At 39.3% G+C, this 15,619-nt stretch overlaps 1 protein-coding gene across 3 annotated transcripts; it reads left to right on the top strand.

Annotated features, from left to right (window-relative positions):
• Positions 1-382: 382 nt before the first annotated feature.
• On the top strand, positions 383-14,547 carry LOC137179614 (lactadherin-like). Of its 3 annotated transcripts, none has more exons than XM_067584453.1 (10): positions 383-604; positions 4,584-4,709; positions 4,811-4,942; positions 10,054-10,167; positions 10,608-10,789; positions 10,895-11,050; positions 11,198-11,342; positions 12,102-12,286; positions 12,413-12,568; positions 13,502-14,547. In XM_067584453.1, the coding sequence occupies exons 1-10, from the start codon at positions 529-531 to the stop codon at positions 13,643-13,645; spliced, it is 1,416 nt and encodes a 471-aa protein (XP_067440554.1). In that variant the 5' UTR covers positions 383-528; the 3' UTR covers positions 13,646-14,547. The 3 variants fall into 3 exon arrangements, with proteins under 3 accessions (XP_067440554.1, XP_067440541.1, XP_067440548.1); XM_067584440.1 differs by having other exon boundaries at positions 384-604; positions 12,084-12,286; XM_067584447.1 differs by lacking the exon at positions 383-604 and adding an exon at positions 1,241-1,668 and having other exon boundaries at positions 12,084-12,286.
• The last annotated feature ends 1,072 nt before the right edge of the window (positions 14,548-15,619 follow it).

Here is a 15,619-nt window from a genome sequence, read left to right on the forward strand (position 1 = left end):
ATGAGAGAACAATCATTGTAGGAGGAAGATGTCAAACTGTTTAAATCTGATTGATCTTTCAATAAAAAACAGAATTGTCAAAAAACATATATAAGTAAAGAAAAATGAAAATAAAAGTAAAGAAAAGTAATATATATATATAATTGAAAACAACTTGTAGCTAAATTGCATTTGCAGCTGTTGTTTCAAATTAGAAGAATGACCAAAATGCATGATACCTCTTAAATTTAAGAAAGAGCAAAAATAAACTTTGCACAAACAATGTCAAACAACAAGCCCTTAAATTATATATCCCTGTGTGTGGTGGCGACCTGTCCCCGAGCTCTCCGCCCCCTCTATCACGTCACATGTTGTTAACTCGGTTATTATTGGAAAATCCCAGCTCACTCATTCATCACTTCGTCGGTGCTTCGTGCTCCACTTGTGATTCTGATATTTCCGACGGCACAGTAAAGGCAGCACCGATTGGAAGCTCAGCGGTACCGCGTCGCTCCCGACAAACTTACGGAACAAAGTGTGTAAACAAATATGAAACGTCCCGGAAATGTAATAACAGTGTATTTAACAACAGTCACTCTTCTGCTTTGCCTATCTTCAGTCAGAGGTGAGTCTTTTTTTTTTTTTTTTAAACCAGAGACACGTATCAGAGTGTATTAATTACATCCATATAGCTTATAGGAGTCCTGTGATCAAACTAGTATGTTCATGTTGTTGTCTGGTTTGTATCGCCTCTACTTCTAACACCACAACTCATTCATTTTGCACCATGCCATCCACAAGGGGACTCTGGAACAGAACTATGCCAGCTAGTCTTATTTTCCATGCTATTTTCCTCCCTTTTCCCATTACGATGGAGCAACCTAACCAGTTCATAGGCCTGCTGATTTTACTGACTCGTGAATATCCTGTTTTTGTGTGTGTAAAGGTCTCATAGTGATGGGAAAAGTGGGGGCTATAATGAATGACCAAAGGGGAGATGTGCAACAGGTTGATAACACAAATTAAAATCTAGATAATGTTATAAGTTATTATCTTTGACAGTGTTAACATGTCATCACCAAAGTCATTATTTATGAACTTTGGGGGGTTTCCCCCCCTAAAATCTGTAAATATGTATATATTGTTCACCCTATATTCCAAGTTTATTATTCTCATGGTAAAATGAGTGATTAGATGTGACACTCTGTTATTACATATGAGACTCTGTTATTTTGTGCACAGCAGTTATATTGTAAGAGGCGGGTCTGTAAAAGAGATGTCACCTGCAGCAGTCAGCAGTTGTTATGTGTTATTTGTGTGTACATTGTACTGTATTCGTGTCCCAGCTTTCACCTTTGTGGTCACGCTAAGAGCTGGTGCAGATGGAGAAGAAAATAACGCCATATGTGCCTCAGTCTGGAGTCAACTTGAACCAGCTGTCCCCTCACCTAACTTTAGTTCGACTTTAAAAAAAGCACTGCCAACCTGGAGCCTTTGACACCACCTTAAATGCTCTGTGTAAAACCTGGAGACAATAAGTGTTTTGACTGTCTGAGCTGTATGTGGCAGCTGTTCTTCTGCTACCATGATGTTTTGTGTACGTGTAAACAAATATGAAATGTCCCGGAAATGTAATAACAGTGTATTTAACAACAGTGACTCCTCTGCTTTCCCTGTCTTCAGTCAGAGGTTAGTCATTTTTTAAAATCAGAGACACATATCAGAGCATATTAATCACATTCATATAGCTTATAGGAGTGCTGTGATCAAACTAGTCTGTTCATGTTGTTGTCTAGTTTGTATCACTTCTACTTCTAACACCAAAACTCATTCATTTTTCACCATGCCATCCACAAGGAGACTTGGGCACAGAACTATGCCAGCTAGTCTTATTTTCCATGCCGTTTTCCTCCCTTTTCCCATGACGATGGAGCAACCAAACCAGGTCACAGGCCTGCTACTTTACGAATACGAAACCTTTATTGTCCACAATGTGGAAATTTGCCTTCAGTTTCACTATAAGCCATGTCATAAAAACATAAAAACAATCACACGACAAAACGTCATCTCAGCATACACATTCATAATCCTACTGGATCCTCGTTTCATTTGTTACCTTTGGACAAAGCTATCGGTAATCTATAACATCTCCCTGAGGGTAGAAGTTCAAATTCACTGTACAGTGGGTGAGAAGGGTCATCAATACTTCTGTCAGCTTTACTTCTCAAGAGTTCATGATACATATTACTCAGCTGCTTTTGTGGCTTCGCTAAGATTTTGGAGGCCATGTTACTGACTGTTAAAGATCCTGTTTTGTGTGTGTTAAGGTCTCATAGTGATGGGAAAAGTGGGGTGATAATGAATGACCAAAGGGTAGATGTGCAACAGGTTGGTCACACAAAATCAAATATAGATATTTTTCTAAGTTATTGTCTTCGATAGTGTTTAACATGTCATCCAAAGTCATTATTTTTAAACTTTGGGGGTTTTCCCCCCTAAAAGTAGTCAATATGTAATTTGCTCACCCTATATTCCAAGTTTTCAGTTTATTATTCTCATTGTAGAGTGAGTAATTACATGTGAGACTCTGTTATTTTGTACACAGTGGTTATATTGTAAGAGGCAGGTCTGTAAAAGAAACGTCACTCGCAGCAGTCAACAGTTCTTGTGTGTTTTTTTCTTGCGTGCACCGGCTGCATTGAAGAATAGTCTCTGAAATGTAATGAGATGATGCTGTAAACAACAGATGTGTTCATGTGTTATTTGTGCGTACATTGCACTGTATTTGTGTCCCAGCTTTCACCTTTGTGATCACGCTAAGAGCTAGTGCAGATGGAGAAGAAAATAACGCCATATGTGCTCTAGTCTGGAGTCAACTTGAACCAGCTGTCCCCTAACCTAACTTTAGTTCGACTTGAATAACATGCTAGGAGCCTTAACTGCTCTGTGTCTGAGCTGTATGTTTTCTTACGCTGCCATGATGTTTTGTGTACATTGAGGATCTATTGCCCACCTGTCAGTCAGGTGTGCTGCGTGTCCTCAGCTAATCGTGAGCCGCTGCACTGTCATGTTGTGTAACTGCTCATTCCTGAAAGAGCTGAATGCTTCTGCGGCTAATCCTACAATCTCTTAATCCCGCACATAAACACATTCTGCTGTCAGTCTTGGCCGCATAAAAATGTGTTCGTTTAAGATTTGTTTTCCCATTTACTATCCAAGAAACTGGAAACACAAAATGTTCCCACGAAGTCAGCATCAATTCAACCAGAGGAGGCTGAATAATTTTAATTTACTGCTACTTTTATCCCCAGTGATGCATCTTTGAAAGTTTTGTTTTCACATCAATTAACCCACATTAAAATCTATCATCACTGATGTCATTTAATCTGTGAATTGCTCCACGTGGTGGTCAATTTATTCGTCTTTCAAAACATCTGTGCTCAGATTTTTTCACACGCTAAACAAGTTTGTCACTTCGGTAGTAAAGCCAGTCTGTCCAGTTCAAAGAGGTTTGACAACAGCTGTCAGACCAGTTCTAGTGTAAAAGAGAGTGAATGTGATGTCTAATAAGGACAACAATGATCATGTTCAAATACTCAATATAGCATTTCTATGCTACATAATTGTGGTGACAAGTCTACTGTATTCACAAATGATGCAAAGGAAAATTACTAAAAAAGTCCAGAAATTTCACCTGAGGCTGCTGAGAGCTTGAATAATGACTCTGATTTTCATCAGCTGAGTAAAGAATAACACAATGATTACGAGTTAATGATTAAGGTTAAAGGTTTTGCAGTTTTGATAGCTCAAGTGTGACTCATATATGTGTGTTTTGCCACTCCTGCTGAAGGTCTCTGCCATCATATTCCTGATCCAGCCAGGATCTATGACTCAGCAGCTGAAGCTGCAGAACTTCTGTTATAAAAATCACTCAGACCAGACACACCGGCGACAGAGGAAACACAGCTGAACTAGGGATATACTGATGCTTCGTTTTTCCCTCCCAATACTGACTCTGATACCTTAACTGTTTAGTACAGTTGTTAAGAGAAGAAAAGATCCAACAATGCCACAAATCTCTCCCAAACTCAGCATGTATTTTACTATTATCCATGAAAAATCCACCTTTAGATGCTTTTATGCTGTTACATATAAATCCCCATGCAATATGACGTGCATTCAAGGGATTATTTTGGGATGAATTGTTGTCTTTTTACTTTTTGTTTCACCAAAACCTGTGTTATTTTCTTCTACCAAAGGGATCAATGTCCCACATTTCCTATAATTACTTTTGGCAAGCTCCAGGGAATGAGAGGAAGTTTGTTCAGTTCAACTGGGATTTAAAATTAAATCCAGAAGTTTCCAAAATTTTCAAGATGAAGCAAATGACTCAAAACAACATGTGTGTTTTGTAGCTACTGGCTGTGGAGAACTTTGTGTGTCTGGTATCCATGGTAATAAGTAAAATACGCCACCATTGTACAACAAAATGAGAGGTGCGCTGGCAGTAGCTGTGTTACAGTGTTGTAGGGTGGATTTCTAAGAGTTGTATAAGTTATTTTTTTGCCTTTTGCTCACTGTTTTTCTCTCTCTCATTTCTTCAGGTGACTACTGTGAGGTGAATCTTTGCCATAATGGAGGAACGTGTGTGACGGGGGTAGGCGAGGATCCCTTCATCTGTATCTGTGCGGATGGATTCGGTGGAGACAACTGCAACCTGACAGAGACAGGTAGAGCAAAGAGGAAAACATTTGGAGAAAAATCAGGGTTAATTACATACTTAACTAAAAAACTTAACTCTTTTTACCCTTTTCCATCTTTCTTCTCTCAGGACCTTGCAGTCCTAACCCCTGTAAGAACGATGGGTCGTGCGAGGTCATCGCTCCGACCAGACGAGGAGACGTTTTCAACGAGTACATCTGCAAGTGTCAGCCCGGCTTTGAGGGAGTGCACTGCCAGATCAGTAAGTAAGATCTCTTACTGTGAGCTGAGGCTGGGCATCCATACAACGTTTTTTTAGACAATGTATTAATTGTTTATTGCCTTAGATATGCACACATAGGAACAAAAAGTAAAGCTGTATAAACAAAAGTACACATTGTGGAATTTTACAACAAATGATAAGGTCCATACATATCACAAAAGCAATAAATTGTCCTCAAACCTTTGTGGAAGACTTGATAGCATCTGTCTAACTCACTGTTTAACACTAGTCTTTTTCCTGTCAGTCTTTTGGCTTGCATAAAAGATCCATTATTTTTCTTTCCGCTTCAACATAACTGTGTTTCTTCTGGATTCAACCCTAATATTAAATCTTTGGATCCACTGGAATGTTTTCAGAAGTGCGTTGCCAAATACACTGTAACAGCATCCGCTTTACCTCAGTTTATTAGTGTATAAATCTGGAATGTTACTGTAATATTGATTTGATTTTATGGGAGGGACATATATTCGTACAATCAATCAATCAATCAGTCAATCAACATTTATTTATATAGCACAATTTGTACAGTGGAAGTAATTCAAAGTGCTTCACATAAAAACATAAAAATCAAGATAAATTAAAACAGAATAAAAACAATTCAGAACTCATGAATAATAAAACAAAAACAAGCTTAAAACTTGATTATCAAATTATAAAATCAACAATTAAAAACAAAAAAAAAAACAACAGTGCAAGAAAAGTTATCATATGAGAAGCAAGTAAAGAAGGAGGAGGAAAGGTGGAGGAAGGCACCATCGCAAACACAGTCACATTCAAAATACAAGCCCTTAACACTTTCCAGAAGATTTATTTTCCATAAATACAACAGCCAAATTTGTCAGAACAGGTCAGAAGAATGTGCAACACAAATAGCAACTTGACCCACTTTCAGATGATTTCTCTTAAACCCTTACATACTGTTCGGGTCAAATTTGACCCATTTTGACATTTGAAAGCAGTAAAAACACCCTAAACAACATTCTTTAAGCCTGAATTTTTAGGACTTTTCCTAAAGTGGCCCAGGATATACAAAAATTGAAGTATTTCATAATAATTTATTTTTGTGCAGCTATTATAAATATTTGTACATAGAGAGTGTTCCGGGTCAAATTTGACCTGTATTTATTCAATGGGATTTTAAAGTCACTAGAGGCAGTCAAATCGAGGTAAAGAGTGGTTATGGGGAATCTTGAAACAGTGAAACTATAGATTTGCATGTGTGTGTCTTTCTGTCATTGGGACAGTGAGGACAGGGCTCAATGGGGATGTTGACACTGTCACAAGAACTGCCTGTGTTCCCAACATACTGCTATATTTGCCAGGGTTCCCATCCAGGTGGGCATCTGCACCTGCAAACAAGCCTTTATATAAAGTAACAAATCAAACCCATCAATTCCCACACAACCAACATAGTGGTTGCCCAACATAGTTCTCCCTATAGTGGAGGGCAGCTTTCATATGACTATAAAAAGCACCTGAGCCCCTGATTGTACTGCTTTGGTGGATCTGTTATTCTAAGAAGACAAAGGAGACAGTGAGTTGAAAGTATTAAAGAGGAGGACAACATGGAGAAAAGGCCCTTGTGACTTCTCTTATGCAAAGGCGACACCACCTTCCCCACACGCCAGCCACAGCAGCAGCACAGTAGTCCGAATCTTGCTCTGATCAGTCTGCAGTCCCATAGTTTATTGTCACAAGGGGACAAGAGTGAAGGAAATACAACTTCTACACAACAAAAAAGGATTATAAACGTAATGTTTTTTACTTTGTTTTATGACTAACACACTCAATGCAGAGTTGATTGTTTACAATTGACAGAAAAGTAGAGCATGTGGTTTACAGGCAGTGTCGATTGATGGTTTTAATGGTTATAATGAAACCTACCATTCAAGTGTTGTGGCATCCTTCACTTCACAATAATATTCATAGAAATAACTATGGCGGTTTTGTTCTCCTGTTTTAGATAACATGAAATCATAATATAGTGTGATTGTGAACATATTTTCTCTATAAACGAATATGTATCAAACCTAAAGAAAACACTCTCTCTGCTCTCTGAAACATTAATAAAGGATAAATCACCTGTTTATTAATGACTGATAAGAGATCTATGGATGCAAAATACATTTGTGGCTCAAAATATGGCACAGTGACTATTTATAAAGGGATACTTGAGCAGGGTCAAAAATGACCCGCTCCATACTATGAAGGGTTAGGATATGAACAGTATGTAAGGGTTAAATGTGAAAGACTTAAGGTTTTTCCATCTTGTGGTAGCATCAGCAGTAGAGGGGATGTGTAGTCAGCTCAGCAGCTTATGAAAGGGCCTTATTCAGTAGGTTGTGTGGTCACTCTGTTTGGCTAATTAGTAAAAAACCACTCCAAGTCTCTTAGCATGCAGACGCCTTCCACACAGGTTCAACACTGTTTGTCTTTCTCACAGACTTAATCTTGACCCAGTGAGCTGAAAGGTTTGATATTAGTGAATTCCATCATATCCTCTTAATGTAATAACTAAGTTTGCTCGTACAGTAATTATTTAGAGGTTGTTAGTGGAAGAATGAATGAAATACCAGGATTATTTCACAAGGGTGGTGAATGTCATCGTCATAATCCTATAGAGTAAATGTAGTATTTCTGAGTCATAATCTACACCCATAATTTGGAATTTAAATAGCTATAAGCACTGTGTGTGTGACTGCTCAGAGCAGCTAATTAAAAAAAGGTGAATTATAGTTTGAAAATAACTCAGCCAGTGTAACTATTCCTATTCCTAAAGGGGCGTTTGTTATGAATGAACCCTCCCAAAGCCCACAGCCTGACCACCAATTGTAGTGTTTGTGCAGTCTGGTAGTCAACTCCCAAACATTTTCTAATTTTGATTCAGTCAGACGTCGTAGTCTGGACTGGTGAAGAGGTGCAGGAATGGGTTTAAACCCATACAGCAAATTCAGACATACAGACTTAACTTCAGAGCTAAAATTAATGACATGTTAGTAGTTAAATAATATTTCTGAGCTGGACAACTTGTGTTTGTCAGAAATTTGCAGTGCACTTTCAAATTCTGGATACCATATGTCCTTTTACTTACGCTTGATCTGCATGAACGTCAACTCAACTGTGTTGCCAAAGCATGTGAAAATTAGGTTAACAAAATAAAATGCTCAGCTCAGCCTGCACGGTGCTGACCGGATTTTAAAGAGCAAATCAGAAAGGCTGTTTCATGGCCCTTCTCTCGGTAGGATCACTTGTTTCTCAGTGTTATTAGCTGTGTTTGTGCAAGCGCTGTCACAGCCATACAGGCATTTCTTTCTAAGTTGTGACCAATCCTCTTAGTGTTCACGGGAACAAGAATTAAACAGACCCATGTGGCATTACGTCAACTTGTCATCTGCTTTAGATGTGAAGTAGGGTCTCTTTAGGGTGAGTGAGACAGGTAGAATGAAGTAGTAATTCAGTATTGTTTCATGATGTTTAAATGATATAATGGCACAGATACATTATTATGGTGTATTATATATAGATATATAATATATATAATATACAGATATGGGACAGACACGGGGATAAACTGACTACTGGGATGGATGACCCATCCTACCCAGTATCCCAGTTCACTGGCTCACAGTTCTATACATAGAGCAGGCACACTGGACTGGACAGATTGAGTTTGAAGCGCTTATGTGTCCTAACGTTACCCCCTGCAGAGCCGAAAAAGTCCAGAGCAGTTACACTGATTTAGACGGTGGTGTAACATCTGATTCCACCTGACCTGATCTGGCTGCAGCGAGCAGTCAAGGACAGTCTCAATGCATAGAGTTAAGAAACTCTTTATAAACATACATTAAAATCCAGTCAAAACTACAAATTCCCTGCAAGAACTACTGTTTTTGTTCAAATTATAATAAACACATACTGTATAAAGCCAGGTTTTCCAGACATGCAGTCACCAGGTGTTCAGTCTGTGATTAAATGGTGAGAGAGAAACTCAAAGGCTGTGTCCAAATCACTCTTATTCACTCATTCACTGCACCCTATTTAATAGACGCTCAGTAGTTCACTCTATAGTGAGCAATAAATTGAGATTTCAAGCACGTATGAATCATCATCATTTTCCGTCTTCACTGACAGGTGTAGACTCGCACCACTGTTACTTTTGCATCTATAAAATGCAACACATTGCATTGAGGATTGATAGGAGAAAGTAGTGTACATGCCATGGACGCCACCTTTTTTTGTCCCACTGTGGGAACTTTTTAGGGCACATAAATTTATTCAGACACACATTAAACACTGGGCAGTAAATTTTGTGCACTATATAGTAAATAAAGAGTGATTGAACCTGTCAGTAGAGTAATGGGCATCTGTTATGCTTTGTGGTTGGAAAATAGTGTTTATAATTGCAGTTACCCTCCATTTATGAAAATATTATGGTCCAGAGATGAATGGAAGGAGCACATTTTACCGCTGTGTACTCATCTCACTGCTGTAGACAGTTTACAGTGTAAGTGTGCCACCTTCTGGAGATCAAAGAGCATTACATGATCAGTGCTCAGAAGGAATACAGGAAGCAACCAGATGGTTACTGTGAAGAAGTCTGTCTATCTGTGAAATGGGATCTTTATTAGAGGAAGAGAGAGCAGGAAAACCTCAGATATGACATCTATCGGCTGATATCACCATCAGTGCAGCTGAAATAAAAAATGTTTGCTCTTTACTGACATCAGAGCTCTTTGTCCTCCTGCATGAGACAATAATGAAGCGTAATCTTTCACCTTTAACCTGCTGTGCCCTCTGAACTGGTTGCCAAGTGTGTCCCGTCTCCTCAGTGTTGCCCTCAGGGGCATTTCTGTCATCATCTGAGACTTAAGAGAAACTTCATGTCACCATCTGTACGTCAGAGGACAGTGAGACTATTGTGTTCCTCCACCTGCTTCAAAACCCCTCTGTTCTCTCACTGAATCACTTGCGGGCAGGTGTGCGCCACATCTTAAACTTTTGTGATTGTTGCGTGTCACAGAATATTTCTCAAACTCTGGACTAAAGTAAATTTTAAGGCGTTGAAAATAATATGATGTCCTTATTTTCAGACGTGAATGACTGTGCCAACCAGCCTTGTAAGAATGGAGGGATGTGCAGAGATCTTGATGGAGACTACACCTGCCAGTGCCCCTCACCGTATGTTGGGAAGCAGTGCCAGCTACGTACGTTCACTAACTTTGATATAATTGCAGCCACTTTTTTTCTGTAAATGTATTCATTGTTCAAATGATTGCTTCCTTGGCCAATTTTGACACACACATTTCCTCAAATATGTATAACTTTCCTCAAAAACCTTTTTCAAAAAGTACAGCATCAAAGAATGTGTTTCTAGAATTGGCCAATTCAAGACTATGTGTACTGATTTCATCTTAAGTCAAGAGAATGATACAATATTTGATATGACAGATTATTTTAATTGGAAAATGCAAAATAAACAAATCAAAGCAAGATTACCATTTTGGACTAACTATTTAGTGTATAGCTTCAGTTTCCATGATTTGTAGGGAAATAGGAAGAGGTAGATGTAGAATTAGGGACAATCAGGGAGAAAATGTAATGACATGCTTCCATCCTTGGTAATATTTTAATGTCTGTGTCCTAGGTTGTATTTCTCTGCTGGGGATGGAGGGAGGAGCAATCGTCGAGTCCCAGATTTCTGCTTCTTCTGTGCACTACGGCGTTCTGGGTCTTCAGCGTTGGGGCCCGGAGCTGGCTCGGCTCAACAACCAAGGCATCGTCAACGCCTGGACGTCAGCCACTCACGACAGGAACCCCTGGATTGAGGTGAGAGAAGCCGGACTGAACACTAAAAACCTTAACAGGTCACACACGCTGACCAATGAGAGCTGTGAGGCTGATTAACACTCAACCTCTTGTTGTTGAAACCAGATCAACATGCAGAAGAAGATGCGTCTGACAGGAATCATCACTCAGGGTGCCAGTCGCATGGGCACAGCGGAGTACATCAAGGCCTTCAAGGTGGCGAGCAGCTTTGATGGGAACACTTACACCACGTACAAAGTGGAAGGTCAACGGAGAGACAAGGTTAGACCTTATCTCACACTAAATATTGGTTACATACCATGTTTTTAATTGTACCAGCAGCTTTTACACAATCTTACAAAGTAGATTCTACAAAAGTTTCTTCTTCCTCCACTGACCTGCCTCATACTCTTTGCCTGTGCGCTGCAGGTGTTTGTGGGTAACGCAGATAACGACAGCACAAAGACGAATCTTTTCGACCCTCCTATTGTGGCCCAGTACATCCGTATCATCCCTGTGGTTTGCCGCCGGGCCTGTACGCTGCGCATGGAGCTGGTGGGCTGTGGACTCAATGGTAAACACTCAGAAAGCACACGGTTTAAAAGCACAATGCAAGTTCAGAAACTTGTCAGATTGTAACAGTAGATACAGACACACATGTGATATTGATGGAAAAGGATGGATGACATAAGGTTTAAGTCAAGTCATGGCCTTAGTGAACTTTCCATTTTGAACCCCAGTTCAAACAAATATGTCTAAAATCCCAAAGGAGGGTGAAGTGAGGGAAGACTCTTTTGTTTAACTTTCCCTTTGTCTCTTGTTTTATTGTGTTGACGTCTTCTTGTTGCGGTCACACTGACAAGTAAAATGACAAAGGGTGTTTTTCAACTGTGTAACATCTACTCGTGGTTAGACCACATAGAAAATGTATCATATAACCAGTATTCTGTGGGTAGCCATGCTGTGTAGCAATAAAAGCTAGACAGAAACACATCTTACTTGTTTATTCTTCTGTCTTTTGTCTTTGTTGAACATAACAGAGAAACATGTGTACACACTACATATGTAGCTCTATGCACATCACCGCATGCATTCTTCGACTGTCTTTACGCTTTTTTCTTTTCCTTCCACTTGGGCATTTGGTGGGTTAACCCTTTCTCAATGTTCCTGATTTTCTTTGAATGGTGGACGAAGTTGATTCCTCTTTTCTTTGGGTGTATTCACTGGTGTTTTCTTCTCTCTCTTCCTGTCGCTTTGTTTTTCCGTCCCTCCGTCTTTCCGTCTTCTTTTTTTTTTTTTTTTCTTTTATTCACAGTTTATTCAAACACGGCAGGTTGCTCAGAGCCTCTGGGAATGAAGTCTCGCCTCATCTCAGATGGGCAACTTTCATCCTCCAGCTCTTACCGCACATGGGGCATTGATACCTTCACATGGCACCCTCAGTTTGCCCGACTGGATAAGCAGGGAAAGACCAACGCCTGGTCTCCTGCCCACAGCAACCGATCAGAGTGGATCCAGGTGAGAGAGTCCTTAGTCGTAAACTGTTATAATTGGTCAGTGTTTGCATGAGGAAGTTCAGCGGCACCTTCACACTGTTCATGTGGCTTTTGAGTGTAACTGTTTTCTTCTTGTTTTCCTCACCAGGTCGATCTAGAGAAGACAAAGCGCCTCACAGGCATCATCACTCAGGGGGCCAAGGACTTCGGGGTAGTACAGTTTGTGTCAGTGTTTAAAGTTGCTTACAGTAACGATGGAGAGTCTTGGAGTACGGTGAAGGATGAGGACACCAGCAATGATAAGGTCAGACATATGTTGATCCCTAAAATTTACTTTCTAAAAAAGTTATACATGGTTATCAGCCTGTCAGCACTTTTGTTTATTTCTTTCCCTTCATGATAAGATAGATTTTTCCCTTCGTGTAGCAGTGGAAGACTTGTTGCTCAGCATTGACCCTTTTCTCTGAGTGAACCAGGAAATATTTTTCTCCTTTTCCTTTTTTAGAGAATTTGAGCTGTTCTTATTACGGTAGCTGGACCCAGATGATCCAATAAAACTATAAAACAACCTTTGATGTTTTTATTGCGCACAGAGCTGACAGGCTAATGACATAACCATGCTGCCCGGGGCTTTGTCTGGGTGCTTTTAACGTTTTGGTGGGGCTTATAGGATCTGGGTTGTAAATAGAGCTGCACCAATTAGTCAATTAATTGATCAGAAAAAAATATTATTTTGTTATTTTAATAGTCAGTTCATGGTTTTAGTCATTTTTCAGATAAAATGTGGCAAATATTTGACGGTTATGGGTTCTCAAATGTGAGAATTTGCTGCTTTCCTAGTTTTTCATTCTAATAAAGAGAATATTTTTTAATTTTGGACACTTGATTGGTCAAAACAAGACATTTAATGACGTTGTCTTGTGCGCTGGGATATTTTGATAGGAATTTATGACAATCAGTCATTGAGACATTTGGTGGATGTATTCACCCAGAGAGTCATGAAAATGTGCAGGTCTAACGTAGTTGGAGCCAATAGAAATGAAAACCTTACTTCAATATGTTAGTTTCAAACTCATTAACTATGCAGAATCAGCAGCCTCCCTCCTTATCACCTGTTCCTTCTTATAATAGAATTTTCCTCCAAGATAAACTGCACAAAATTGAAGATAACATACATAATATGCAGCAACTATTGCCCATAAGTCATTTTCATTCTTTTTTTTAATTTTAATTGCAGCTTTTCCAAGGCAACATTGACAACAACACTCATAAGAAGAATGTATTTGAGCCACCGTTCTATGCCCGATACGTCCGAGTCGTCCCCTGGGAGTGGCACGAGCGCATCACTCTACGCATGGAGCTGCTGGGCTGCGATGACTAAAAAAAACTTATCAGTCACCATCTATCAGTGCCCCATCCTCATCCAGCGTCCCCATCACCTCAGACGACAGCGGACAATGGATCCCTGACAGAATCGTCTGTTTGTTTCTCTGGATGGATAAAGATCCTGTTGGCTAAATAGCTGGGACTGTTACACTTATAGCACTTTCTAAATAGTGATTTTTTTATGTTCATGTTAATGAAATTGTTTGACATTGCTCTACTGAGTATTCATGCTTTTGAATTTAAAATTTGTATAGATTTACTCTTAGTCCATATTTTTTGCTCCTTCTAAAAATTCATGTTGATTTTGACTTGATAATAGTGCTTTTCGCCTCTTCATTATACTCCAAACTAAAGGCAAAATTGCCAATTTTAACCCTTTTTCTGTCCTGGCTTTGAAATTACAAACAACCCTGCAATTTTTTAGTAGTTTTAATGGTCTGCAGAGGACAGATAACAAGAATCATGTATCTCACTAAACTCATTATCCAACTTGTCCGGCACAAACTAGAATAATAAAGCAGGGCCTGTGCAATATGTGTTTTAAGATGTGAGGAAAAAATACCCAATGTAGAAAAATAAAATTTGAACTCCAGTACACTGCTCTGTTACTCAAACTGGAATGACAAACTGTAGTTTTTACTGCATGATGTTTTAATGTTTTTCATGTGACATCAGTGTTTTGTTTTGTTTTTTTAACATATTTTACATATTTTAACTTGATTTTCCATTTCATCCTGACACATAATTTCATTTCGTAATTTAATAGTTTTTACAACAAATGTGAAATACAGTACGTAGAAAGATGTGTAGAAAATAAACACGGTTTACATGTTTTGTTTTGTTTTTTATTAATTGTTGGTCTTGAACTGAGATCATTAATTAAAAAGTTAAAAGAAATATTTGCATTTGTTTCTTTTCAATCAAGAAACATAGGACATGCTTTGTCATGCACGAAGTATGAGATTTCATATGGCATGTCACCAGTTACATAATAGTTTTATTCCCACTGCTTGACAGAGTCTCATTTGGTCAGACAATGTCCATGTCAGAGTGGGTGTTGGTGGCCGTTTTCCTGCATGTACAGACTGGTTATTGAGGCCACATACAGGGGACTGGATCTGTGACTGGGGACCATAAAGGGAGCTACATGAAGGAGAGGAACATGCTTATCAAAAAGTGCTTTTAGGGGGGCATTACTGCAACGTTCAGATGCGGTTATGATCCAAAAATTAGACCTTCCTATGTAACATGAAGCATATCAACATAAGATGATATGAAAGGAAGGTATAGTAGGACCTTTTTACTTGCATAGAAAGAATAAACTCAAACATTTTGCAGAACAAGTTGCATTCTGCTTTCCTGTCTTCAATGTTTCCTTGAAGATGTAAACACAAACTCAGTCCCAGCCACTCAGAGATGTTGTGAGTCTCCTCCATGCTGGACTACCGGTCTTTGGCCTGCTGTTTATGAGAGTAATTACACCCTGTTAGCCCCTCATCTCCCCGCTAAACTCACAGTCCTGGTATGTTTGGCCCCTGGCAACAGCTTTCATCTCTATGAAATGAATGTGGTGGAGGATGGAGCATCTCTGACACATCTGTCACTACTGTGCATGTGTATGCCTACACTGTATGAGAGTGTGTATATCATGTGTGTTTTCCGCAACATAGCAGGGTTCCCCATAAAAGATCACAGTACTTCCAGGAAGTACAGTCCACAGTCGCCAGCTGGAGAGATGTGGGGACCCTCGTCAACTAACATCTGCTTTCACAGAGTTAAGGAGCAATGCAAATGATGCAAGATCACAAGATATTCCTTCCACAAACAGCTGGACGAAATGAGCCTATTTGTTATGGTCGGCCCCGTTGTGATTTTAAAAAACAGTGATTCTGTAAATTATGTTTGTGGGAACATGACCAAAACAACTTGACCGAGTGTTAATATGTGAATTCACCCAGTGCACAAATTG

Source organism: Thunnus thynnus, chromosome 1, assembly GCF_963924715.1.
Source record: "Thunnus thynnus chromosome 1, fThuThy2.1, whole genome shotgun sequence".
Taxonomy (NCBI): domain Eukaryota; kingdom Metazoa; phylum Chordata; class Actinopteri; order Scombriformes; family Scombridae; genus Thunnus; species Thunnus thynnus.